General features: G+C 43.6%; 2 protein-coding genes across 5 annotated transcripts in view; both read left to right on the forward strand.

The window, feature by feature from the left end:
- LOC115195874 (kinesin-1 heavy chain) overlaps positions 1–9,145 on the forward strand; it is a 53,519-nt gene extending 44,374 nt beyond the window's left edge. Inside the window, exons 14-25 of the mRNA XM_029756198.1 lie at positions 870–1,076; positions 1,389–1,532; positions 1,776–1,964; positions 2,168–2,285; positions 2,529–2,584; positions 2,852–2,961; positions 3,144–3,245; positions 3,462–3,594; positions 4,140–4,244; positions 4,539–4,755; positions 6,209–6,338; positions 6,757–9,145. Of these exons, the coding sequence (XP_029612058.1) occupies positions 870–1,076; positions 1,389–1,532; positions 1,776–1,964; positions 2,168–2,285; positions 2,529–2,584; positions 2,852–2,961; positions 3,144–3,245; positions 3,462–3,594; positions 4,140–4,244; positions 4,539–4,755; positions 6,209–6,327 (1,500 nt within the window). The 3' untranslated portion in view covers positions 6,328–6,338; positions 6,757–9,145. The remainder of the gene's footprint in view (positions 1–869; positions 1,077–1,388; positions 1,533–1,775; positions 1,965–2,167; positions 2,286–2,528; positions 2,585–2,851; positions 2,962–3,143; positions 3,246–3,461; positions 3,595–4,139; positions 4,245–4,538; positions 4,756–6,208; positions 6,339–6,756) is intronic.
- A 1,980-nt stretch (positions 9,146–11,125) lies between these two features.
- LOC115195875 (rho GTPase-activating protein 12) overlaps positions 11,126–25,435 on the forward strand; it is a 50,713-nt gene continuing 36,403 nt past the window's right edge. For 2 of the 4 annotated variants that reach the window (XM_029756199.1, XM_029756201.1), the window contains exons 1-2: positions 11,126–11,345; positions 14,042–14,891. In XM_029756199.1, the coding sequence (XP_029612059.1) occupies positions 14,145–14,891 (747 nt within the window). In that variant the 5' untranslated portion in view covers positions 11,126–11,345; positions 14,042–14,144. The remainder of the gene's footprint in view (positions 11,346–14,041; positions 14,892–25,435) is intronic. The other 2 variants (XM_029756200.1, XM_029756202.1) reach the window with 2 other exon arrangements.

Consider the following 25,435-nt stretch of genomic DNA (forward strand, 5'->3'; position numbering starts at 1 on the left):
CGGTATGTGAATTGGAGTGGGTCTAGGGTTTCTGGGATAATGGTGTTGATAGGAGTCATGACCAGTATTTCAAAGCACTTCATGGCTACTGACGTGAGTGCTACGAGGCGGTAGTCATTTAAGCAGGTTACCTTCACTTTCTTGGGCACAGATTATGGTGGTCTGCTTGAAACATGTAGGTATTACAGACTGACAGGGAGAGGTTGAGAATGACAAGTGTGGTCGGTGACAGTTGGTCCGCGTACTCGGATCACACGTACTGGTTACCCGTCTGGCCCCGTGGCCTTCTGAATGTTGACCTGTTTAAAGGGCTTGCTCACATCGGCTACGGCGAGCATGATCACACAGTTGTCCGGAAACCATTTGTTTGTCGTATTTGATACCATTCCACCCATTCCGCTCCAACCATTACCATGAGCCCGTCCTCCCTGATTAAGGTGCCACCTACCTCCTGTGGCTCATAGGTCCAAAGTAGTGCATTATTTAGGGAATAGGGTGCCATTTAGGACTCATCCACTGTGGTGTTGTGATTCAGGTCCTTAGAGGCTAGTATGAGGTCCATCGCTGGCTCACATAGATTAGATGGAGATGAGTGAAGAGGTGTCCTGGGATTTTAAAGCAGCAATCTGCAGTTGCAACATCCGTTTTTGGAATTTAAATGTAATGATATATAGCCATTCATTCTTGAAAAATATTATTTATACATGCCTAGTTTGACTCTTGCCTCATCAGAACCCAAACTAAGCTTTTTTTTATTCCTTTGTAAACAATGTGAAGGTGAATAACTACATTGTTAGAACTATACATTTTCTTGAATGGTCAGTTCTTGTATCCATAGCTCTGTCTTTGAATTTGTGTTCCTTCTCCAGCTGCTGGCCTCATCACGTCGCGACCACGACAACCTGCAGGTAGAGCTGAACCGTCTGCAGTCCGAAAATGAGGCGTCTAAGGAGGAGGTGAAAGAGGTGCTACAGGCCCTGGAGGAGCTGGCTGTTAACTATGACCAGAAGAGCCAGGAGGTGGAGGACAAGACTAAGGAGTTTGAGGCTCTCAGCGAGGAGCTCAACCAGAAATCGGTGAGAAGGATTCCATTTTCCAATAGGTCTACCTTTTTTTTAAATGTCTTTCTTTCCTCTCTACCTTCAACCAGAAATTGGTGAGAGGAGAACAAGTCATTCATAATCTAAACTCACCAAGAGATTTTAGGACTGTGAAATCCTATAATGTCATATGCCAACTACTGACACTCTAGGTAAGAAATCCTGCTGGTTTTCACTGATTGGCTATTCACTCAGCTAGTGTTCCAGGTGTAAGTCAGTCCAGGATTAGAAAGGGAGGATGAAAACCAAAAGTGTCGAACTAAACTTGTCCTTTGTCTTCGTCCTCAGAGTATCCTGGTGTCCATCGACTCTGAGCTGCAGAAGCTGAAGGAGATGACCAACCACCAAAAGAAGAGGGTCACTGAGATGATGTCATCTCTGCTCAAAGATCTGGCTGAGATCGGCATCGCTGTGGGCAGCAATGACATCAAGGTACGTATCATCATTCCGCGCCATGCCAGCCAATCATGGAAGGGAAGCTTTTTGGGGAATCCTGAAGAGTGGAAGTTTGTGGCTCGTGTACTGTATATACCAATTAACTTCATCCTAAACATTAGTAACTTCATCCTTATCTATGCTTTAGGTACACTATCTGATGCATGTCTTTTGCACAATGACATTTGAGTCTTACATTTGTGCCTTCACCCCCCCCCCCCCCCCCCCCCCCTTCTCCAGCAACAAGAGGGCAGTGGTCTGATAGACGAGGAGTTCACAGTGGCACGTCTGTACATCAGTAAGATGAAGTCGGAGGTGAAGACCATGGTGAAACGCAGCAAGCAGCTGGAGAGCACTCAGGCCGAGAGCAACGAGAAGATGGACGAGAACGAGAAGGAGCTGGCCTCCTGTCAGCTACGCATCTCCCAGGTAACCATCATCACCTGGGACAGAGGGCTTAAGAGAAGGTGTCATGGGGTGGCTGTAGTTCAAATTAAAATGTAGTCACTTCTCTTGGTCATTTCTATTTAATTCAGTGAATTAAAAGCAATGAGGAACATTGGGATCCGGATTACAGTTTACTTTACCCCAAACCTGGTTCAATGTATTGCTCCATTTTAATTCCCCCTCAGCACGAGGCTAAGATCAAGTCCCTGACAGAGTACCTTCAGAACGTGGAGCAGAAGAAAAGACAGCTGGAGGAGAACGTAGACTCTTTGAATGAGGAACTGGTCAAGATCAGCGCTCAGGGTGACTGCAACATTTTTTATTTATCCTATTCAAACAGGAAGATCCCATCCCTCTTTTGCTTCTAAGACCTTTCCCCAACAAGGCACATCACACATTCCTTATTGAAATGTGTATTTTGATATGTTATTTCTACAAAACCATGGACACATTTGACTACAAGTTGACACCTTGCTTTTCAACAGTCTTCCACCCTCTACTGGTGAAAAGGTTGCTGACACCCATCTCATGTTTTTCCCCTTGCAGAGAAAGTTCAGGCAATGGAGAAGGAAAATGAGGTCCAAACTGCCACCGAAGTCAAGGTATGACCAACAGTGCATTTCTCCTGACAGGCTATTATTTTACATCGTGATAACCGATCATTTCGATTATATAAACTTTTTGTGTTGGTGATCATTTGTGTAAAATATCCTCCATTATTGTATGTTTGATTCCTGTATGTGCCAAATACACTCTATATATTTGTTAAAGTTGACATCTATAGAATTTCTGCTTAAAATACCATATTTTGTGTTGGTACTCCGTTCTAATATATTTCTTGGTAACTAGTTGTATGTGTTTGTTGCTAGGAGGCGGTTGAGCATCAGATCCAGTCTCACCGCGAGGCCCATCAGAGACAGATCAGCAGCCTGAGAGACGAGCTGGACAACAAGGAGAAACTCATCACTGAACTCCAGGAGTATGGGAACACAACACACACACACACTCTGCGCACGCATGCGCAGACACACACACTCACACACACAATTCCATGAGGCCCATCAGACACACACATGACATATGGAACAACTATTTGTTAGTTAGTTGCTGGCTCTGTCTCACTATCTCTTTGTGTCTCTCTCTCTCTCTCTCTCTCTCTAGTCTGAACCAGAAGATCATGCTGGAACAGGAGCGTCTGCGGGTAGAGCACGAGAAACTCAAATCCACCGACCAGGACAAGAGTCGCAAGCTGCACGAGCTCACGTACGTAACCACCCATCCAGTTGCCTTACCCAGTTTCCGTCGTACATACACAATCTATATTCACACACTATCATTTGTTCTTAGCTGATTAGCCTGGATAAATTCGAATAAATTAATCACCAATGTCTGCAACCATATGAAAAGCTGTGATGTGGCAATGCGGAATCACTGATCTGGTTGTGTGTGTGTGTGTGTGTGTGTGTGTGTGTTTTACAGGGTGATGCAGGACAGGAGAGAGCAGGCCAGACAAGACCTGAAGGGACTGGAGGAGACTGTGGCTAAAGAGCTCCAGACTCTCCACAACCTCAGAAAACTGTTTGTTCAGGACCTGGCTACCAGAGTCAAGAAGGTACAACATACGGTGTTAGCTTTTTACAAGCTTTTAACTTGAAGAGCGAGAGCTGCAACCCCCCAGTGAACAACCACTGTATAGCCTCCACATGGTTAGAAGTATAATTTTGATATCATGGATGGTCAGTCCTTGTTATCCATAGCTCGGTCTATGAAATTGAAAGTGGTCATTTCTCCAGTCCTATCCCTTAGCTTTTTAGCAAAACAGTGGCAGGTTATGCTTTTATTGTTTGAACTGCAGATTTCTCCTTTAAAAGTCATACCCTGTCTCTTATCAGCTCTGTTGCGTCACAAATGTTTTTTTGTTTTTTTTCTACGCTTGTTGTTTTCCTACCACAATTCTGCATTGAAAGTGTATGGGTCCGTGAAATGCACAATTTGGTATGTTAATTACTGTTTCTCAATGGTTATTTAAAACTCAAACTTGGCTTTAATGGTGCCTTTCACTGAAAATTGTGAAGTGTGTGTGTGTTTTTTGTAAATGGAGAGTGAATGACAAGTGTAATAAAATAAACGTTCTGTAATAATGTATGTTTTCTGCAGAGCGCTGAGATGGACTCAGATGATACAGGGGGCAGTGCTGCTCAGAAACAGAAGATCTCCTTTCTGGAGAACAACCTGGAACAGCTTACAAAGGTCCACAAACAGGTAAACAAACATATACACCTTAGTACATATGTTGTTAGTGCTCCCATGGCAGAGAAGTATCCTGCTTTGAGGAATGGTGTGGTTTACTAAAGTCAGTAAGCCAGTACAGACCACAGCCCTTTAATGTAATAGAAGACACAGACATGCCAAATTACTCCCAAGATAAATGTGCTCTTCTGTCAACACAAATATTCTTCACAAATCGAAAAGATACAAGGGACAACTAAAATGTGACTGAAAGAATTAATTAGTTACGGCATCTCGCTTTCTCTCCCCTTGTTCTTCTTCCTCTAGCTGGTGCGTGATAATGCAGACCTGCGCTGTGAGCTTCCTAAACTGGAGAAGCGTCTGCGTGCTACGGCTGAGCGGGTCAAGGCCCTGGAGTCGGCCCTGAAGGAGGCCAAAGAGAACGCCGCACGCGACCGCAAACGCTACCAGCAGGAGGTGGACCGCATCAAAGAGGCCGTCAGGGCCAAGAACATGGCCAGGAGGGGCCACTCTGCTCAGATCGGTGAGGAACACACGCATATGCATGCATAGAGACACACACAATCACACACATGAATTTGCACGCGCGCACACACAACTATATATACATACGTTTGTGGCCACCCATTCAAATTAGTGTATTTGGCTATTTACGGTGGAATACACTAATTCAAAAGGTGTCCACATACTTTTGTATATATATGTGTGTGCGAATTCATGCGTGTGATTGTGTCTATGCCTGCATATGCGTGCATAGTTACGAGATGACGTAACTGATTCATTGTTTCAGCCACATTAGTGTTTCACCCTGTAAAACACACACACAACCAGATCAGTGATTCCCCGTTGCTGACGGGTGTATAAAATCGAGCACACAGCCATGCAGTCTCCATAGACAAACATTGGCATTAGAATGGCCTTACTGAAGAGCTCAGTGACTTTTTATACGTGGCACCTTCATTTTCAATTTCTGCCTTACTAGAGCCGTCCCGGTCAACGAGAAGTGCTGTTATTGTGAAGTGGAAATGTCTTGGGGCAACAACGGCTCATCCATGAACTGGTAGACCACACAAGCTCACAGAACGGGAACGCAGAGTGCTGGAGCGCATAGCGCTTAAAAATCGTCTGTCCTCGGTTGCAACACTCACTACCGAGATCCAAACTGCCTCTGGAAACAACATCAGCACAATAACTGTTCGTCGGGGGATTCATGAAATGGGTTTTCATGTCCATGCGCAATGCCAAGCGTCAGCTGGAGTGGTGTAAAGCTTACCGCCATTAGACTCTGGAGCAGTGGAAACACGTTCTCTGGAGTGCTGAATCACGGTTCCTCATCTGGCAGCCGACGGACAAATCTGGGTTTGGTGGATGCCAGGAGAACGCTAACTGCCCCAATGCATAATGCCAACTGTGAAGTTGGGTGGAGGAGGAATAATGGTCTGGGGCTGTCATGGTTGGGGCTAATTTCAGTGACGCTTAACATTCTAGACATTCTAGACGATTCTGGAGCGCCGACTGCGAGCCAAGCCTAATCGCCCAACATCAGTGCCCAACCTCACTAATGCTTTTGTGGCTGAATGGAAGCAAGTCCCCTCAGCAATGTTGAAACATCTCGTGGAAAACCTTCCCAGAAGAGTGGAGGCTGTTATAGCAGCAAAGGGGGGACCAACTCCTTATTAATGCCCATGATTTTGGAATTAGATTTTCGTTGAGCAGGTGTCCACATACTTCTGATCATGTAGTTTACATACACACACACACTTTTAAAGGTTAAATGCTAGCTTTTTATTCAGAGAAATCTGTCCTCTGTTTTGCCTGATATAATCTAGGTCTGTTGCTTTTTATTGGTCTGTAATACTGGTACATGTAAATACATAACATTTGTACATTTTGGTAATTTAGCAGACACACAATTATGACACCATTAGTGTTCATTTGATGGTATGTAACCAGTGCTGTGCCTCTGACCTCCCCAGCCAAACCCATTCGGCCTGGCCAGCCACCTGTGGCGTCTCCCACCCACCCCAATGTCAACCGGACGGGGCTCTTCAACAGCCAGCCTACCGGCATCAGAGGAGGAGGGGCCAAGCAATGAGTGGATAAGAAGTAAGTCAAGGGCCTTTTCTCAATTGCATACTCCTCTTGCCTCCATCTCAAAACCCATTGGAAGAGAAGGTCAAAGGCGAGGGACCACTGGCTTTCTCATCCAATAGGTTTTGAAAAGGAGGCAAGGAGAGAGGACACAAAGAGTATTCAATTGAGATTCTTCCAAGGCCTCTGGCTCAGTACACAATCTAATGCATTTCAGGGAGTTCTGTTCAGGCAGGAGTAAACATTTTGAAACTGTAAGGCACTACCTGAATTTGTCCAATAAGAACACATCAATTTTCCGTTGCAAGACGTTTTTACTTCGGTGTGCTGAATATGACCCTGTTTTATAGACAAGCCAGAGATGGCAGCAGAGCTCACATTAGTAATTCTTTTTCTCCACTTATTTTGTCTTCTGTATCTGTCTTTCCGTCAGCTTCTGAAGAAGAAGATAAACATAATCACAGTCAGATGAAGATGCAAAGAGCTGGCATTCCACTTGACAGAACTGTCACATGGGACAATTCTTCCAGTATCAATGTTTATTTATATATGTATAAGATATATATATATATATATGTAAGAAATAGACACAGGCTGTACAGTTCTTTTTCATTCTTTTTGTTTTCATGTATGAATGAAATTGGTTTCCTTACAAAACAAAAGAGAACACGGACAGAGAACAAACAAAATAAAAATACAAATGGTGCAATCTTTGCACCTGGCGAAATGAACATGTAATTAATAATGCGTAGCTCTTCCATTTTATCTATCGCACAGCAGTTTGTCCATTACTGTCCTAAAAGATTTGAGTCTGCATTGTGCCAAGTTTAAATGTATGTCGTCGCAGGTTCTCTAAAAACAAATGACACACTAAAAGGTTGGGATCCGCTGAGAAGCATCCTAGCCTGATTTTTATGTACAGTATATCATCAAATTATCCCTCCTGTCTAGATCAAGAAAGCTTATTTTAAAGTTTAAAGGTGTAAGAAACACACTACTGGCCTCTATTGTACAGTTAGAATGAGCACTGAACTGTTTTCTCTTCACTTTGACATTTGTTTCTTTTGGGGCTAAAATGCTCTAGTAGAGCACATCTTCAGGACCATGCACCAGTGATTGACAAAAAAGTGTCACCCTATTCCCTTTTATAGTTAACTACTTTTGATCAGAGTCTAGTCAAAGGTAGTGCACTAAATGGGGAATAGGGTGACATTTGAGTCATCCAGTTTTTAAGGAACTGTGAAGAATGGCAGATAAATGCAAAAAAATTAGATTTTGTCATGTTAGAAAATTAAGCTGCTTCAATATCATACCTAAATCCAAGATATCCAGTCAGTGTTGATATACTGTATGATGAAATTATAATGGTTGAACTGCTAGGTTCCTTAGCAATGTATGTATATCAATATTAGCATATGCAAGTGACTTGTATGCCATTTGGGGAAAAACTGCGAAAATGCAACACCCATGTGTACCTCTATCAATGAAGAGAAAAGTATATCAGTGGAAGGGTTGCTTCTTGGACCACAAAAAGATTGTTGTAAATGGTTGACTGATCAGGTCTAATCATGAGTTCCTCCTTATTCCTGATGCATTTCACAAGTTGATGATTTTTGGCACTGCGCCAGCTATCCCTCAGCTGCATCTATTAAATAAATGCTCTATCTGGAAGATGACGTTTACATAAATGTCCTGCAATGAAATTAAAGAAATGGGATGACTTGATTTTCCATTGGTCATTGTGGAATAGTTTGAGAGACAAGGGGCCATGAAATATTTACCCCTACACTTGAGTTCGACCAATCATGAGTTTCATTGTTTATTTTGATGTGTGCAAATGTTGTTTCTGTGCCTACTGCCTATGCATAGTTGATCGTTTGGGCATACATTGGAGGGTTTTTCTGTTTTTCCTCTATTTTTCAACTTTTTTCTTTGTCTGTGTGCCCAAATCTGTCAACATGAATCACCGACTATTCAATAACCCAACTTTTTCATATTCTGACATAACACTGCACAGGCTAACGAGGCCGGGCTTGCTTGGGGTGGTGATTTTGAATATGCGGCTACACTCCAATGTCCAATACACTGCATTGCTTCTTTCTAAGTAACCTTGTCTCCTCCTAATTGTGCACTGGGTGGAAGTGTCTAGTGAATGAGATTACATTCTAAGTGGTATGCAGATATAGGAACAGAGCCTGTGTCTTATCCAAGTAGTCAGTCTTCATAACACCATCCTTCCTGTACTACAGTACATAGATGCCATCTATGAGTTATTTACTGCTGTGCTGGCTGTAGGCAGGGTATGAGGTTTAGACTATTTGTATTTTACTTCCTAAATTATGTTTTTTGTTTTGTTTACCATTGTTATTGATTTTCTATTTTGTATCCTCCATCAGAAATATAATGATCCAAAATGTATTTCCCATAATATGTAAAACAAACTCTGAAGCATCTGTATAGCAATGGCTGTCTGTAATAGTCCAGTGCTGTGAAGACCTGACTAAAGTGAGTGCAATGTGGATCATGTTATTGATGAGTCATTGCTACTGATCAGTTATTGTGAAGAAGATTGAACTACACAAGGATTAAGTGAGGGAGATGGATCTGCATCTAAAACAAAGTAAAACATACTAAAATGAACAAAAGTCTCCTGACTTTTGGTTTGTCATTTATCATTATCAGGATGTGATCTTTGAAGATGAAATTTAACCTAAAGCACTTTTTAAATGTATCTTGGATTATAACTGTAACCTTCCCTTAAGGAGCTATTAAATGCCATTTCTGTTCCTTTTCTGCAACGAAAATAAAACAAGTGAAGCATCGCTGGAGTTCTGTCTTTTGGTTGTAAATCAAATGATTGTCTGAACTCATGGGGTCTTGTTGGAATGGTTGGCATTGTCTTTAAGATGAAAATGGTGTGTATTTTATATATAACCCTAGAGAAATTGATGCATTGCAGTGTACCATGGTTCCCAAGTTTTTACCCTGGAGATGAAACCAATAGTCTCAGAGTTGAGTGCACTGCTTACTCATTTATTATGGTCAATGTTTGTTTCATCAGGGAAGGAAACGCTCTCCAACCTTGCTCTCCAAGGTGCATGAATTGAGAACTGAAGTGAACAGGAAATTCCGCAGGCTGACTACACGAGAGCGTTGCAAAATAAATGTAGAAATCGATGTTAATTCAATTATTGCACCCACGCTGTTCGCGCGCATCAGTAGAAGCGCTCAAATAGAAGTCAGTTCTATTTGTGACGCAGATCGCGCTGCAAGTCCTGCCTCTCCCATCTCCTCATTGGTTTATAGAAGCGGGTACCCACGTGCCTTCTCCTTATTGGTTATTCCCACATGGGTGACTGAAAGAAGAACGAGGTCAGTGGCGGTAATGTACCTAAACTATGAAAGTTGCCAAGAGAATAAAAAGCCTGGAAAGAGGAGAGATGACTAGAAACGATTCGGTTGACCGTTTTATGTGTGGATTAATTATAGGGCCTTGTGCATTTCAGGTAAAATAACAAATCAATGTTTATATCCCAGGACTGATTAGCTAGCAACAGCAAGCTAGTTAAAAAGGACAAATTAGCTAGCAAGTGCTAGCTAAATTGCCATAAATGTTTAATGCTTTTCGACCTGTCCCCAAATTAATGTAATTGGTACAGAGTTTGTTTTGATATTTTAACCTGCGTGTCGTGATCGCGTTTGGTGTGGGGGACAAACTACATTTATGCACGATGGCGCGCACCGGGTTTGGGTTCTGTTAGAGAACAGTGTCAAGTTGATAAACCTGCTTACTGTTAAACGTGAGCGTTCCCCTTTGTGGTTGGAGTTTTAACTCACAGAAGAGATGCTTGAATCCATATCTCATACCGAGTCCCTACACCTTTGACAAAACAGTACATGTTGTGGGGGAAAAAAAGATTGCCCATTCCCACCAGTAGGTTACTTCCATTCAATGGGCTGTTGGATGCACTGGCCCATTCACACCAGCAGAGCACGCTTTGGTACTGTCACGCACGCTGTCGAATTTTCTTCGTAGTTTACAATGATGGCCTAACCCGGTCAAATCCTCCCTTAACCCGGACGACGCTGGGCCAATTGTGTGCCGCCATTTGGGACTCCCGATCACGGCCGGTTGTGATATAGCTACAAACCAGGGTTTGTAGCGACGCCTCTAGCACTGAGATGCAGTGCTTTAGACCGGTGCGCCACTCGGGAGCCCTAAATACTAGAATAACGGTATCTGACGAGTGAAAGGCAAATTATTGTACATTTTGGTGTGTTCAGAGTAATTTTTTTTACTCAGTCAGCTGTACCAGGCATTTTAATATTGCAAATCCTAAATCCCCCATAATCTATATTTCAATCATTAGATTATTGTGGGGGCATTCTTGAAATGTCTGTCACAGATTTGGATGATAACAGATGGTGGGTGACGAAGAAACCGAGATGGTCAATTATTCATTAATAGGAGCTCTTTATGGAGCTCAGTCACCAGACAATTTTATTTGCCATTACAACTTAAAGATACCTATAGATTTCAAGCCCAGCACTTTAAACGGGATATAGTAGCCTATAGGCTAAACCAAGAAACCACATTGGTTACAAATGAAACTGCAATTTGGAACAAATAACCTATGCACAATTAAGAGCAATGATTGAATTTCTTAAAAATAAATCAAGTGGTTGCCTATTGCAACTGGTGCAGCACTGCAACTGAGAACGGTGAGACTATGGACCACGAGAGGGCAAACTAGGGGTATCATCCATCATACTTGGCAGACAGGCGGATGGGAGAAGAATAGACCAGCGCTCACAAGCGATAGCACCACAACTGGGTGGAAACGAGGCAGAGGATGGTATGGTTGAATATCGAATGCCAGCCTACTATATTTTAGCAGTTTAGAACACTGAAATATCTGGAGGAAAAGTTCCGCTGAAAACAACCGCCGTTGACTAGCTTTTTCTTTCGATATAAAGAAGAAACCATTCACAAGGTGTGTAGGCTACATAACCATTCACAAGGTGTGTATGCTACATATCATTTGTCTGACTATCCGTTATTTTTAATCGCAAAACCGCAGATACTAGCTATTGGCTACTTCCAAAGTTACTTTGTTGCAATACATTGTTGCCAAACAATTGGCTACTTTTGTTTCTTCGACCTCGAATTTCTTAACAGAGGAGTGCATTTAAACCTATGCTGCTGTTATGGTATAGTAACTTAACTGTTTCTATAAACGTACGGAATTCTATTTGATATTTAGACTACAACGAACTCATGGCATAGGAGGGTGCTGATATTGTTTTGGTTGTCTATCCTTTGGTTTTCACGTGATAAGCCTATTGGCTGCGTTTCTGTGCCACACAATGCTTTCTTAGCATATATAATTGTTATGACAATTATTCCTAACAGGGAGCCTATAATACTGTGATATTACATCTTCGTGGTTCGGGAATGAGCGTTTCTGTCTCGTCGGGGTCTTTTGTTGAAACTGAATATGGATTAAACTCCATTGTTGTATTTCAAGAGTCTTGGAACTCCTTTGGCTGAGGGACCCCCTCCCCCTAGGCGTTGGATAATTAACTTAACAGGTTAGAATAATTACGTTAAGGTTAGGAAAATAGTTAGGTTAGCTAACTCGTAAACAGTCGTGGCAACATCTGTTTCGAATAGAACCACACTGGGAGAAAGGCAAGTAGAATCTCACGGTATTTTAATGCTTGTGTGGCCAACAAAGCACAAATGATATAATAGTAATCCATCCCTCATCCCCAGACCATATGACAGGTCACCCAGTATCTGTAATTAGTTATTCTTTATAATAATAAGAAATATTGTTCAACATAGCAATTCTCAGCAATCATTTTAGTGTGTGTTTAGCTGTGGATGAAGAGTGCATCACAATAAGCAGATACTTTAGATCTTGTTGGTGCATAGCATATAGGTGAACTGAACATCAAGGTAAGCATGAAGAATTCCCTATTATAGGCTGTATGAGAGAGGGCAATCAAAATAAATAACCAAATCAAATGTTATTCATCACATGCTTAGTGAACAACAGGTGTGGACTAACAGTAAACGCTTACTTATGGGCCCTTCCCAACAGTGCAGAGAGAAAGAAAATTGATAAATAATAGAAAAGTAAAACATGTAATAATGGATAACTTGGCTATATACAAGGGGTACGAGTACGGAGTCGATGTGCAGGGGTATGAGGTCATTGAGGTAGATATGTACAAATACTGTAACTAGGAATAAAGTGACAGATATGAAACAGTATCAGCAGCGTATGTGATGAGTAAAAAAAATGTGTCAATGCATATAGTCCGGGTAGCTGTTAGGTTAACTATTTAACTAACTATTTAGCAGTCTTATGGCTTGGGGGTAGAAGCTGTTCAGGGTCCTGTTGATACCAGACTTGCTACATCGGCATCGCTTGCCACGTGGTAGGAGAGAGAACAGTCTGTGACTTGGTTGGCTGAAGTCTTTGACAATTTTTAAGGCCTTCATCTCACACCGCCTGGTATATAGGTCCTGGATGGCAGGGAGCTCGGCCCCAGTGATGTACTGGGCCGTCCGCGCTACCCTCTGTAGTGCCTTACGGTTGGATGCCAAGCAGTTGCCATACCAAGGCGGTGATGCAGCCAGTCAATATGCTCTCATAAATCATAGTCATCACTCACCACTCTGTGGTATAGTCTAGTCTCTGTCACTCACACTCACTCCCAGACCACTTTAGCTACTAGATATCTATTATTGATGGGAGGCTGTTGTTCACTCTTCAGCAGTGGCTAAATATGTGTGTTCATGAATCTGTAGATGAAAGGGACATCCTTCTTATAGATACAGGCATACAGGCATGCCTCGGAAAAGCACCTTCTTTCTCCTGCCTGTGTTTCAGGATGTCAGATTGCAGTGGAGGCAGTCTGACAGGCTGTGTGGGGGTGGCGGGGTCCTCACCTGTGTTCCTGTGAGGTTGGATAATCGTGTTAACACTGTGGATTTCCTATCCAGTCATATTCTGTTTCTGATCCTGTGGACTTTAAAGTTGTTTTTGAAAATGAATTGTTCCTGGAAGATCCTCATTTACTGACATGTCTGGAAATAGCTTGTGACATCATGCTAGGGAAAGGGGGATACCTAGTCAGTTGTACAACTGAATGCATTCAACTGAAACTTGCCTTCCATGTTTAACCCAAACCCCTCTGAATCAGAGAGGTGCAGAGGGCTGCCTTAATCAATATTTTGGCGCCCGGGGAACAGTGGGTTAACTGCCTTGCTCAGGGGCAGAACGACAGCTTTTTACCTTGTCAGCTCAGGGATTCGATCCATCAACCTTTCGGTTACTGGTCAAACACTCCTACCCACCTGGCTACCTGCCACGACTAGTATTGTCTGCTGAAAGAAACTTGTCATAAAGTAGGATTTAAAGGCAAGTGTTGGTGTGGTGAGTAGTAGTGTCTGTTTGTGTGTAATTGCCATTCAGACAGAGGGCTGTAAAGTACTGTCTTTTTGCAAGTTTCAGGTTTGTCTGAATGGGATGAAGGTAGAAATTAATGCTTTGGTCTGTGATGAAAGAAAGTACCATCACACTCAACCTTAAACAAAAATAACCTTTGGTGGTAGGCAAATATAACCAACAAATAATGCAGTCAAATGCTTAAAAACATAACTGAAACCTAACTGAAACCTTTCCCTATTCACTCTCTTCCTGAAGTCTAGGGGAGCCCAGTGAGAGATGTCGATTCCCCCCCAACTTTCTGATTGTGAACACCACCTAAAGGTCAGAGGTTAAAGGGTCAGGGGTGGTCAACACCATCATGGCTGACAGTGAGGGGCTTGGCGGCGGTGGGTTTGATCTGCCTATCCTCGCACCGGGCCAGGTGTACGTGGAGGTGGAGTACGACTATGAGTACAAGGCCAAAGATAAGATGATCTCCATCAGGCAGGGAGAGTGCTACATGCTGGTCAGGAAGACCAACGAGGACTGGTGGCAGGTACGGAAGGAAGAGGGGATGAAAGCCTTCTATGTCCCAGCGCAGTACGTCAGGGAGGTGCGCCGGGCGCTCATGCCCCCACCGAAGGCCCTCGTGTCGGGCGGGATGGATGGGACGATCCGGGTTAAGCCTACAGTTCTGGATATCTGTAGAGCGTCCAATGAGAACCTCAACAACAGGTCACCTCAGGAGATGTCTAGTTTTGGGAGTCCGTCACCCACCTCCACGCCCTCGCCCTCTTGGGGGCACGTCACCCCGACTGCTCTGCCCAAGGATGTCAACCAGAACCCGGAAAGCCCACGGCACAGCAAGCCCCCTGGCGTAGCCGATCTGGTGCTCCTACACAACAACAATAACCATCACCACAGCAACAACTCCAAGTTACCGTATATGCGGGCAGACTCTCCGCCCCCCAGGGCCCCCAACAACCATATAAACCACAGCCAGAGCCATGACTCGGACCAGACTCTCTCCTCTCCTGGGGACTCCCCGGGGGAGGGGTCAGAGAAGCTCCAGAATGACTCGGAGTCTGGAGATGACCTGAGCAGCAGCTCTACTGAACACATGCAGGTAAGAGACAGTATGATGCTGCTGTTCTTAAATGGGAAGTGATTATTACAACCCTTTCTCTATCCATCATCATTTTTTAAAAATACATTTCCCTGGCCAGCAGGAAGACATTAGCGTTTGAGTGTCCTTCCCATCTTTCTCTCGCTCTCCCTCCTGTGTGTGTCAGAGTAGATGTTGAGTGATGGAACATCTCTCCTCCACTGTCTCCTGCAGAGCTGCCTTCATTCATCAGCCCCCTTGGAGAATGTGGCTTTATTCCACCCCATTGCCTTCAATACTTTTTGCCAGATTTGACAAGGGCAGCAACAGTTGCTGTAGGTGCTTATGATCAAAAAACCCACCATTACCCTTGGATCTAGGGAATCGGTTTCTGTTCTGTTCAGCAAGCTCTGGTACAGATCTGTTTTTTGGGAGGGTGGATGTTTCTCCTTTGTATGTGTTGGGGGTGTTCATAGCACCGCTGGTAAAATGTAGGGTCATCTAATTGAGTGTGATTTGTAGGACAGACACAAGGAGATGTACTGGAGAGACATGTTGGTCCATCAGGCAGGTTTTGGATGTGATTGCTGATAAGGTCAGTTTCGAGGGGCCAACTTCAACTGTGAAATGGAGCACTGATGATTTTGGAGCCTAAACCTTACTTTGAACTAACAGGTCGCTCTCAATGGCTCTTTGAGCTTCAAAGTCTAGAGCAGAGGACTACGTGAGTCAAGTGTCATCCTCAGCAACAGCATGTATGTTACTCAGTAAAGGTCGACAGATTATGATTTTTCAACGCCGATACAGATTATTGGAGGACCAAAAAAAGCCGATACCGATTAATCAGCCAATTTAAAAAAAAAAACATTTGTATTTATTTGTAATAATGACAATTACAACAATACTGAATGAACACTTATTTTAAGTTAATATAATACATCAATAAAATCAATTTTGCCTCAAATAAATAATGAAACATGTTCAATTTCGTTTAAATAATACAAAAACAAAGTGTTGGAGAATAAAGTAAAAGTGTAATATGTGCCATGTAAAAAAGCTAACGTTTAATTTCCTTGCCCAGAACATGAGAACATATGAAAGCTGGTGGTTCCTTTTAACATGAGTCTTCAATATTCCCAGGTAAGAAGTTTAAGGTTGTAGTTATTATAGGAATTATAGGACTATTTCTCTCTATACGATTTGTATTTCATATACCTTTGACTATTGGATGTTCTTATAGGCACTTTAGTCTTGCCAGTGTAACAGTATAGCTTCCGTCCCTCTCCTCGCTCCTACTTGGGCTCGAACCAGGAACACATCGACAACAGCCACCCTCGAAGCAGCGTTACCCATGCAGAGCAAGGGGAACAACCACTCCAAGTCTCAGAGCGAGTGACGTTTGAAACGCTATTAGCGCGCACCCGGCTAACTAGCTAGCCATTTCACATCGGTTACACCAGCCTCATCTTGGGAGTTGAAAGGCTTGAAGTCATAAACAGCGCAATGCATTGTGAAGGGCTGCTGGCAAAACGCAGTAAAGTGCTGTTTTGAATGAATGCTTACGAGTCTGCTGCTGCCTGCCATCGCTCAGTCAGACTGCTCTATCAAATCATAGACTTAATTATAACATAATAACACACAGAAATACAAGCCTTAGGTCATTAATATGGTCGAATCCGGAAACTATCATCTCGAAAACAAAACGTTTTTCCTGTCAGTGAAATACGGAACCGTTCCGTATTTTATCTAACGGGTGGCATCCTTAAGTCTAAATATTCCTGTTACATTGCCCAACCTTCAATGTTGTGTCATAATTACGTAAAATTCTGGCAAATTAGTTCGCAACGAGCCAGGCGGCCCAAACTGTTGCATATACCCTGACTCTGCGTGCAATGAACGCTAGAGATGTGACACAATTTCATGTTAGCAGGCAATATTAACTAAATATGCAGGTTTAAAAATATATACTTGTTTATTGATTTTAAGAAAGGCATTGATGTTTAGGGTTAGGTACATTGGTGCAACGACAGTGCTTTTTTCGCAAATGCACTTGTTAAATCAATACCCGTTTGTCAAAGTAGGCTGTGATTCAATGAGAAATTAACAGGCACCGTATCAATTATATGCAACGCAGGACACATTAGATAAACTAGTAATATCATCAACCATGTGTAGTTAACTAGTGATTATGTTAAGATTGATAGTTATTTACATTTACATTACATTTAAGTCATTTAGCAGACGCTCTTATCCAGAGCGACTTACAAATTGGTGCATTCACCTATAATATCCAGTAGAACAACCACTTTACAATAGTGCATCTAAATCTTTTAAAGGGGGGGGGGTTAGAAGGATTACTTTATCCTATCCCAGGTATTCCTTAAAGAGGTGGGGCTTCAGGTGTCTCCGGAAGGTGGTGGTTGACTCCGCTGTCCTGGCATCGTGAGGGAGCTTGTTCCACCATTGGGGTGCCAGAGCAGCGACCAGTTTTGATTGGGCTGAGCGGGAACTGTGCTTCCTCGGAGGTAGGGAGGCGAGCAGGCCAGAGGTGGATGAACGCGGTGCCCTTGTTTGGGTGTAGGGCCTGATCAGAGCCTGAAGGTACGGAGGTGCCGTTCCCCTCACAGCTCCGTAGGCAAGCACCATGGTCTTGTAGCGGATGCGAGCTTCAACTGGAAGCCAGTGGAGAGAGCGGAGGAGCGGGGTGACGTGAGAGAACTTGGGAAGGTTGAACACCAGACGGGCTGCGGCGTTCTGGATGAGTTGTAGGGGTTTGATGGCACAGGCAGGGAGCCCAGCCAATGCTTAAATTCTTTCACTTTAAACAGCCAAGGCTGAAAGGAATTGACTGTGTTAGATTCTGTGGTTGTGTTGTGTTCCAGACTGGTTAGTATTGGTATCTTGGCTTCAATCTCTCTGAGGCTAGTCTCGTGCTGACAGACATTGTATATGTACAGATGAACTGTGTGTAGCCTTATTTACTTTATTGGAGGGTGTCTCCCAAATGGCACCCTAATCCCTATAGTGCACTACTTTTGACCTGGGTAGACATAGGGAGGGAGTAAGACATCAAGGGGGGGAGGGGAGGGGGGGGCATGCCCTGATGAATTGAAGCTGTTCTGAGGGCAAAAGGGGGTGCAACTCAATATTAGGAAGGTGCTCCTAATGTTTTTTTTACACAATTTATATTCACACACTCAAAAATAAGAGTATAGCTACGGTACAGTGTTGTATTCTCATTTACAAAAAGGTACACATAGCAATTCACTGTTGCTATGGAAAAAGGGGGAAGGCTGATTGTGTGTGTGGGAGATTCAAAGAGAGAGAGGGAGATTGAGGGGGAGGGGTAGGGGGTGTCATGCGAAATGTCACAGATGTGATGATGGGGTTGATGAGTGAATGTGGTCTGACTGATACCCAGTGAGGTGGAAATGTAGGTTAATCTGGTCATATGGTACCATACCGCCCTCCAGGCCTCCCTTTAGTCGTGTGTGCGTGTGCGTGTGCGTGCGTGTGTGTGTGTCCAGCAGCATGGGAAAAGGTGCAGAACAGAGGGGCGTTGGCTGATCCTTTTATGGATGGATGGAATGGGGGGAAAAAGAGCTGATGGAGGAGAAGGAAGCAATGGAGAGAGGGAGTGGATGGATGTGCAATTAGCAGAGAGAAGATTGGATCAATGTGTAGAGAGGACGAGGTGCAGAAGGAGAGAGTGGATGCGACCCTCTCTGCATCATCCATCAAACCATGCTCTAATACTCTACTCATCCATGTGATTTACTACTAGTTGTGTGCGCGCATGCGTCTGACGTGTGTGTGTGTTTACAGCATGTGTGTGTGTGCATGCGTTCGTGTGTGCATGCGTTCGTGTGTGCGTCGTCATGGCCACAGAGCAAGGAGCAAGTCAGCAGCCCCCTTCTCTCTACCCTCCAACCCTGCATCCCTCAACCTCAGTGACTCAGGGATAGTTCACCTTACCCTGTAAGCAGTCTGTAGACAAGGTATGACAGCAATCCATGCTTTGGTTTAGTTTCCCTGGCACTTTCCAAATGTATTTATGGCACAAATCCCATTTAGCTACTTGTGGCACAAATCCCATTAAAGTCATGGGATCGATATTAGCATTTTTTGCGCATCTTGCACAAATCATCTTTAAGTGACAATACGTTAGCATTTACGTTAATGCGTTAGCATTTGGAAACGGTGCCATGGAAATAAAACCAACACATTTATTGCTGTCATACCTTGTCCATAGACTGCTTACAGGGTAAACAAAACAATGGGTCATTTTGTAGTTTGGGTGAACTATTCCTTTAACTCTACTTCACTCCAGTTGAATTACCCAGTGTTCCTTTTATGTAACCTGGTCACAGTAAGACAACATGCTGAGCTGGCCCTGCATTACATTAGCTGTACCTGTGGGACTGACTTCAGTACACACTGAACATCCAATATGGCTTATGGGGTTGCACCATAAACACTATAACAGTGATATTCATTGATACTTTCTCTTAGGGATATAGTGTATCTGGATATTCAAATGGAATGGACTCTTTGTTCATCGGTGTCTGTGTCTGTGTGTCCAGGTCACATCTGTCTCTGTGAGTAGACATTTATATGGGGTGACTGGAGTGTTATGTTGAGGGATGGGAGCTTGGGGGGATGCAGCCCGGAAGCAGTGCAGTGCCGGTGTGGATGGATGATGTGCAACAGAGAGGAAGGAATGTGCTGGAGTGGGATGCCATGTGTTCAGCCTGCCAGTGATAGAACCCCCCCCCCCCCACACACACACACACACTCACAGAGATTCCTGTGGCCTGAAGGAGACACCTAGTGGTCACAGAGGACAACTGCAAGAGGGTATCTTACTGCTCTCTGCCCTTACACCCGCCCAACGTGCCAGTGAGATTCATGACTTCATTTATTTTACAGCTTACATAGCACACAGTTTCTGCTGTAAAGGATGGGGAGAGAGATGGAGAGAGAAACAGAGAGGGAGAAAAAGAGATATGGCAAGAGAGGGAGGGAGAAAGGAAATGGATAGAGTAAGTAGACTGACATCATGTTCTACCTCATCAAAAATCACAGTTGTCTTCATTAGGCAGATATCGCCCTAACTCCATATAGGCTACCACATTGCAACTACATATACACTATATATACAAAAGTATGTGGACACCCCTTCAAATTAGTGGATTCGGCTATTTCAGCTACACCCGTTGCTGACAGGTGTATAAAATCGAGCACACAGCCATGCAATCTCCATAGACAAACATTGCCAGTAGAATGGCCTTACTGAATGGCTTAGTGACTTTCAACATGGCACTGTCATAGGATGCCACCTTTCCAACAAGTCAGTTCGTCAAATTTCTGCCCTGCTAGAGCTGCCCTGGTCACTTGTAAGTGCTGTTATTGTGAAGTAGAAACGTCTAGGAACAATAACGGCTCAGCCAGGAAGTGGTAGGCCACACAAGCTCACAGAACGGGACTGTCGAGTGCTGAAGCATGTAAAAATCGTCTCTCCTCAGTTGCAACACTTACTACCGAGTTCCAAACTGCCTCTGGAAGCAATGTCAGAGCAAGAACTGTTCGTCGGGAGCTTCATGAAATGGGTTTCCATGGCTGAGCAGCCGCACACAAGCTTAAGATCACCATGCGTTGGCTGGAGTGGTGTAAAGCTCGCCGCCATTGGACTCTGGAGCAGTGGAAACGCGTTCTCTGGGGTGATGAATCACGCTTCACAATCTGGGTTTGGCGGATGCCTGGAGAATGCTAACTGCCCGAATGCATAGTGGCAACTGTAAAGTTTGGTGGAGGAGGAATAATGGTCTGGGGCTATTTTTCATGGTTCGGGCTAGGACCCTTAGTTCCAGTGAAGGGAAATCTTAACACTACAGCGTACAATGACGTTCTAGACGATTCTGTGCTTCCAACTTTGTGGCAACAGTTTGGGGAAGGCCCTTTCCTGTTTCAGCATGACAATGCCCCCGTGCACAAAGTGTGGTCTATACAGAAATGGTTTGTTGAGATCGGTGTGGAAGAACTTGACTGGCCTGCACAGAGCCGTTACGGCAACCCCATCGAACACCTTTTGCGATTAATTGGAACGCTGACTGCGAGCCAGGCCTAATCGCCCAACATCAGTGCCCAACCTCAGTAATCCTCTTGTGGCTGAATAGAAGCAAGTCCCCGCAGCAATGTTCCAACATCTAGTGGAAAGCCTTCCCAGAAGAGTGGAGGCTGTTATAGCAGCAGAGGGGGGACCAACTCAATATGAATATCCATGATTTTGGAATGCGGTGTTTGACGATCAGGTGTCCACATACTTTTCGTCATGTAGTGTACCATATTGCAACATGCAAGTCAATTACCTATGTTTAACATCTGCCAAATTCTCAAATATCCCCCTAACTCAGAATTATTTAATTATCCCCGTATCTCCTCCCAGGTGCACCTAGCTAAAGTCACAAATGGCACCATATTCCCAACATAGTGCACTACTTTTGACCAGAGCACCAAAGGCCCTGCTCAAAAGTTGTGCACTGTAAAAGGAATAGGGTACCATTTGGAATGCAACCACAGTCTGCTACAGGGATGCATAATGCATAATAATCTGCTACTGGGCCGTTACTGTTACTCACCCTGAGTGGAGAACTAATTTATCAGGGTCTGCTTGGGTTGGTGGACAGACAAGGCAAGACTACTCTGCATTCAATAGCTCAACTCTCCAACAGTCAACCCACCCTTCCAGTTTATAGTATCCCCCCCCCAACCAGGTCCCTTGAGCAGCAATTACCTTACTGCCATGGACCCCATTCTATTTCCACACCTGCTGTCTGACACATCTCATACATTCTATATTAATCTAGCTTAGAGGGAGCCAGGTCTCAAACAAGCTGTTAGAGAAGCTAACTCTGAATATGTACACTACCAGTCAAAGGTTTTTCTTTATTTGTACTATTTTCTACATTGTAGAATAATACTGAAGACATATAAACTATGAAATAACACATGGAATTATGTAGTAACCAAAAAAGTGTTCAACAAATCAAAATATATTTGAGATTCTTCAAATAGCCACCCTTTTCCTTGATGACAGCTTTGTACACTCCTGGTATTCTCTCAACCAGCTTCAACTGGAATGCTTGTCTAACAATCTTGAAGGGGTTCCCACATATGTTGAGCACTTGTTGGCTGCTTTTCCTTCTCTCTGCAGTCCAACTCATCTCAAACCATCTCAATTGGGTTGAGGTCGGGGGATTGTGGAGGCCAGGTTATCTGATGCAGCACTCCATCACTCTTCTTCTTGGTCAAATATTCCTTACACAGCCTGGAGGTGTGTTGGGTCATTGTCCTGTTGGGAAAAAAATGATAGTCCCACTAAGCCCAAACCAGATGGGATGGCGTATCACTGCAGAATGAGGTGGTTGCCATGCTGGTTAAGTGTGCCTTGAATTATAAATAAATCACAGAGTGTCACCAGCAAAGCACCCCCACACCATCTCCTCCTCCAAAAATCTCCAGTTTGGACTCCAGACCAAAGGACAAATTTCCACCTGTCTAATGTCCATTGCTCGTGTTTCTTGGCCCAAGCAAGTCTCTTCTTGTTATTGGTGTCCTTTAGTAGTGGTTTCTTTGCAGCAAGTCGACCATGAAGGCCTAATTCACACAGTCTACTCTGAACAGTTGATGTTGAGATGTGACACTTGAACTCTGAGAAGCATTTATTTAGGCTGCAATTTAGGCTGGTAACTCCAATGAACTTATCCTCTGCAGCAGAGGCAACTCTGGGTCTTCCATTCCAGTGGCGGTCCTCATGAGAGCCAGTTTCATCATAGCACTTGATGGTTTTTACGACTGCACTCGAAGAAACTTTCAAAGTTCTTGAAATTTTCCGCATTGACTGACCTTCATGTCTTAAAGTGATGGACTTTTGTTTCTCTTTCGTTATTTGAGCTGTTCTTGCCATAATATGGACTTGGTCTTTTACCAAATAGGGCTATCTTCTGTATACCACCCCTTCCCTGTCTCAACACAACTGATTGGCTCAAACACATTAAGAAGGAAAGAAATTCCACAAATTAACTTTTAACAAGGCACACCTTAATTGAAGCTGGTTGAGAGAATTCCAAGAGTGTGCAAAACTGGCTATTTGGCTATTTGAAGAATCTCACACATAAAATATATTTTGATTTGTTTAACACTGTTTTGTTTACTACACGATTCAATATGTGTTATTTCAAAGTTTTGATGTCCACTATTATTCTACAATATAGAACATTGTAAAAAATAAAGCAAAACCCTTGAATGAGTAGGTGTTCTACAACTTTTGACTGGTAGTGCACATGCAGAACACAACAGTGACACATGGCTTGGCTACCTTGAATGTGGTTCATAAGGAAATGAGTGGATTGTCTTCCTTATAGATAGAGATTCTGATGTTTGGTGGTGTTCATCAATTACTGTAGTTGCCTTGATCCCATCACTAGGGGGCATAATCTTACTATACACCAGGGACTGAACAGTTTGGCTACTTCAGGTTAACTGACTGAACTTTGTCAAGTCTCTCTCTTAATGGGCTGAACTACTAGTACTAGCTCTATAGAGGAGATAATGCTGGGCTCGCTGAGTGGCTGGCTGGGCAATAGCAGCTCTATGGATGGTGATCAGTGTCTTGATCTCACTGCTGCACATGTTGTTTCTATCACCGTTTTGTGAATGTATAGAGCAGTATAAATATAGGATCTATGCATGGCTCACACCCCCGTCTGTCCTTAGCACTCCCCTTACGGCTAGTTCATCTGTCAACACTCAACATTGTGACTGCTCTGGGCTCATTGTGACCTAACGTCAGGGTACAGAGACCCTGTTTGACTTTACACACAAACATCATACACATGCAGTCAGGGTCACACACACACACACACACACACACACACACGCGCACACATACACAAAGATAGAGGAGCAAGCATGCAGGCACACACGCACACACACACACACACACACACACACACACACACACACACACACACACACAATCACTGTCTGTGACAGAGAAAACCCTGGGGGAGGGAACTCTCACTACCACTTCCTGTTGTGTGTGTGTGTGTGCGTGCGTGCGATCATGTATATTCGTCTGGCAGAGGGAGTGATATCTTATTTCCTCTGGCTCTCTGACCCATAGCCAGTATCTCAAGTTTCTCTCTACCTTTCGGAATAGACTGATAGGGAGAGACTGAAATAGAGAAAGAGTGGGATAGGGACAGACGGATAAGAAGAGAGGAGTAGTCCAGGAAAAGAGAGGGATAGCCCAGGGGATCACTTTTTTGGGGATATCTAACACTGCAATCCGTCAGCCATGAGCCGCTTCAGTACATTTAAAGGCTACAGCAGGACAGGGGAGGATGATGATGATGATGAGGTGTTTGTCTGCAGCCCGGGATATAAGGTGACAGCTGTGTCTGCTTCAGTCCATCTGACAATGTGGGAGGTCTTTAGTTTGACTTAGTAGTGACATAGAAGGTGATACTTGTACTTGATAAATACTTTCAGCTTATTCTTGAAAATGTATGTTTTAAATGTTTGCCTGTTTATAAGTAAACTAAATAGGCTGTTGCTTCATAAAGTATCTTCTTGACTTTGTCTTAAATGGCCTATTTCAGCACTGTGTAGGGGACCTTCAAGGAGCTAAAAACATCAAACAAAACTTTATTTAACTCTTATTTCATACAGTCCATCCCATTTAGCAAATGAGGGCGCCTCGTTTCTCTTGGCTCTATAGACTGTAGTCAGTCTATTTCTGAGTTTACTGCTAAGCTTTAAGGTACTAGAAAGAAACCTCTTCTCAGTGTGTGTGTGTGTGTGTGTGTGTGTGTGTGTGTGTGTGTGTGTGTGCTGTTAAGTACATATCTGGAGTCATTCCCTGCTGATGTGGACTGGATCATATAAACTCAAAATGTTGAGGAGAGCAATACACTACTTATAGAAATCACAATGATATGATAGATGCCAGTGAGCACTAAAACAATTGCCTTCTCAGGAAACACTACAGTTTGTATTGCCAATCATTTTGACCGTCTAACCTTTCCTTTGAGTATGGCATATTACTTTTGTCAGATTTACATACGCTCTTCTTATCGTTTATAACAGATCATGCCAATTCTCAGTTCCCCTGCTGAGTTTGGCCATTGACAGTTGAGCTTCCATGTAAAAGTTGCCTTACTATTATCTGAGCCTTAGGGCTCTGTGATTGACACCCAGCTGTAGAAAATCTAGTTGGTTCCTACACAAAAGATTCATTTTTCGATTTGTAAATGATTTTCACCGTACTTCACTAGAATCATACACAGACATTTTGTCTAAGGAGCCGCCTTCAGTGTATTCACTCCCAGCTGCCCATGTCTTTTACCAAAGCCACAGTCAGAACACTTGATAACAATGGACAAACAACAGGGCCTTTCCTGCTGCACACACACACGCAAACAGACACTCACATGTACTGCAAACTTCACTCTATTCCATCACAGCTCTACAGGATATTAAATCATTATTTTGGAGTATATTAC

Source organism: Salmo trutta, chromosome 6 (assembly GCF_901001165.1).
Source record: "Salmo trutta chromosome 6, fSalTru1.1, whole genome shotgun sequence".
NCBI classification, from domain to species: Eukaryota; Metazoa; Chordata; class Actinopteri; order Salmoniformes; family Salmonidae; genus Salmo; species Salmo trutta.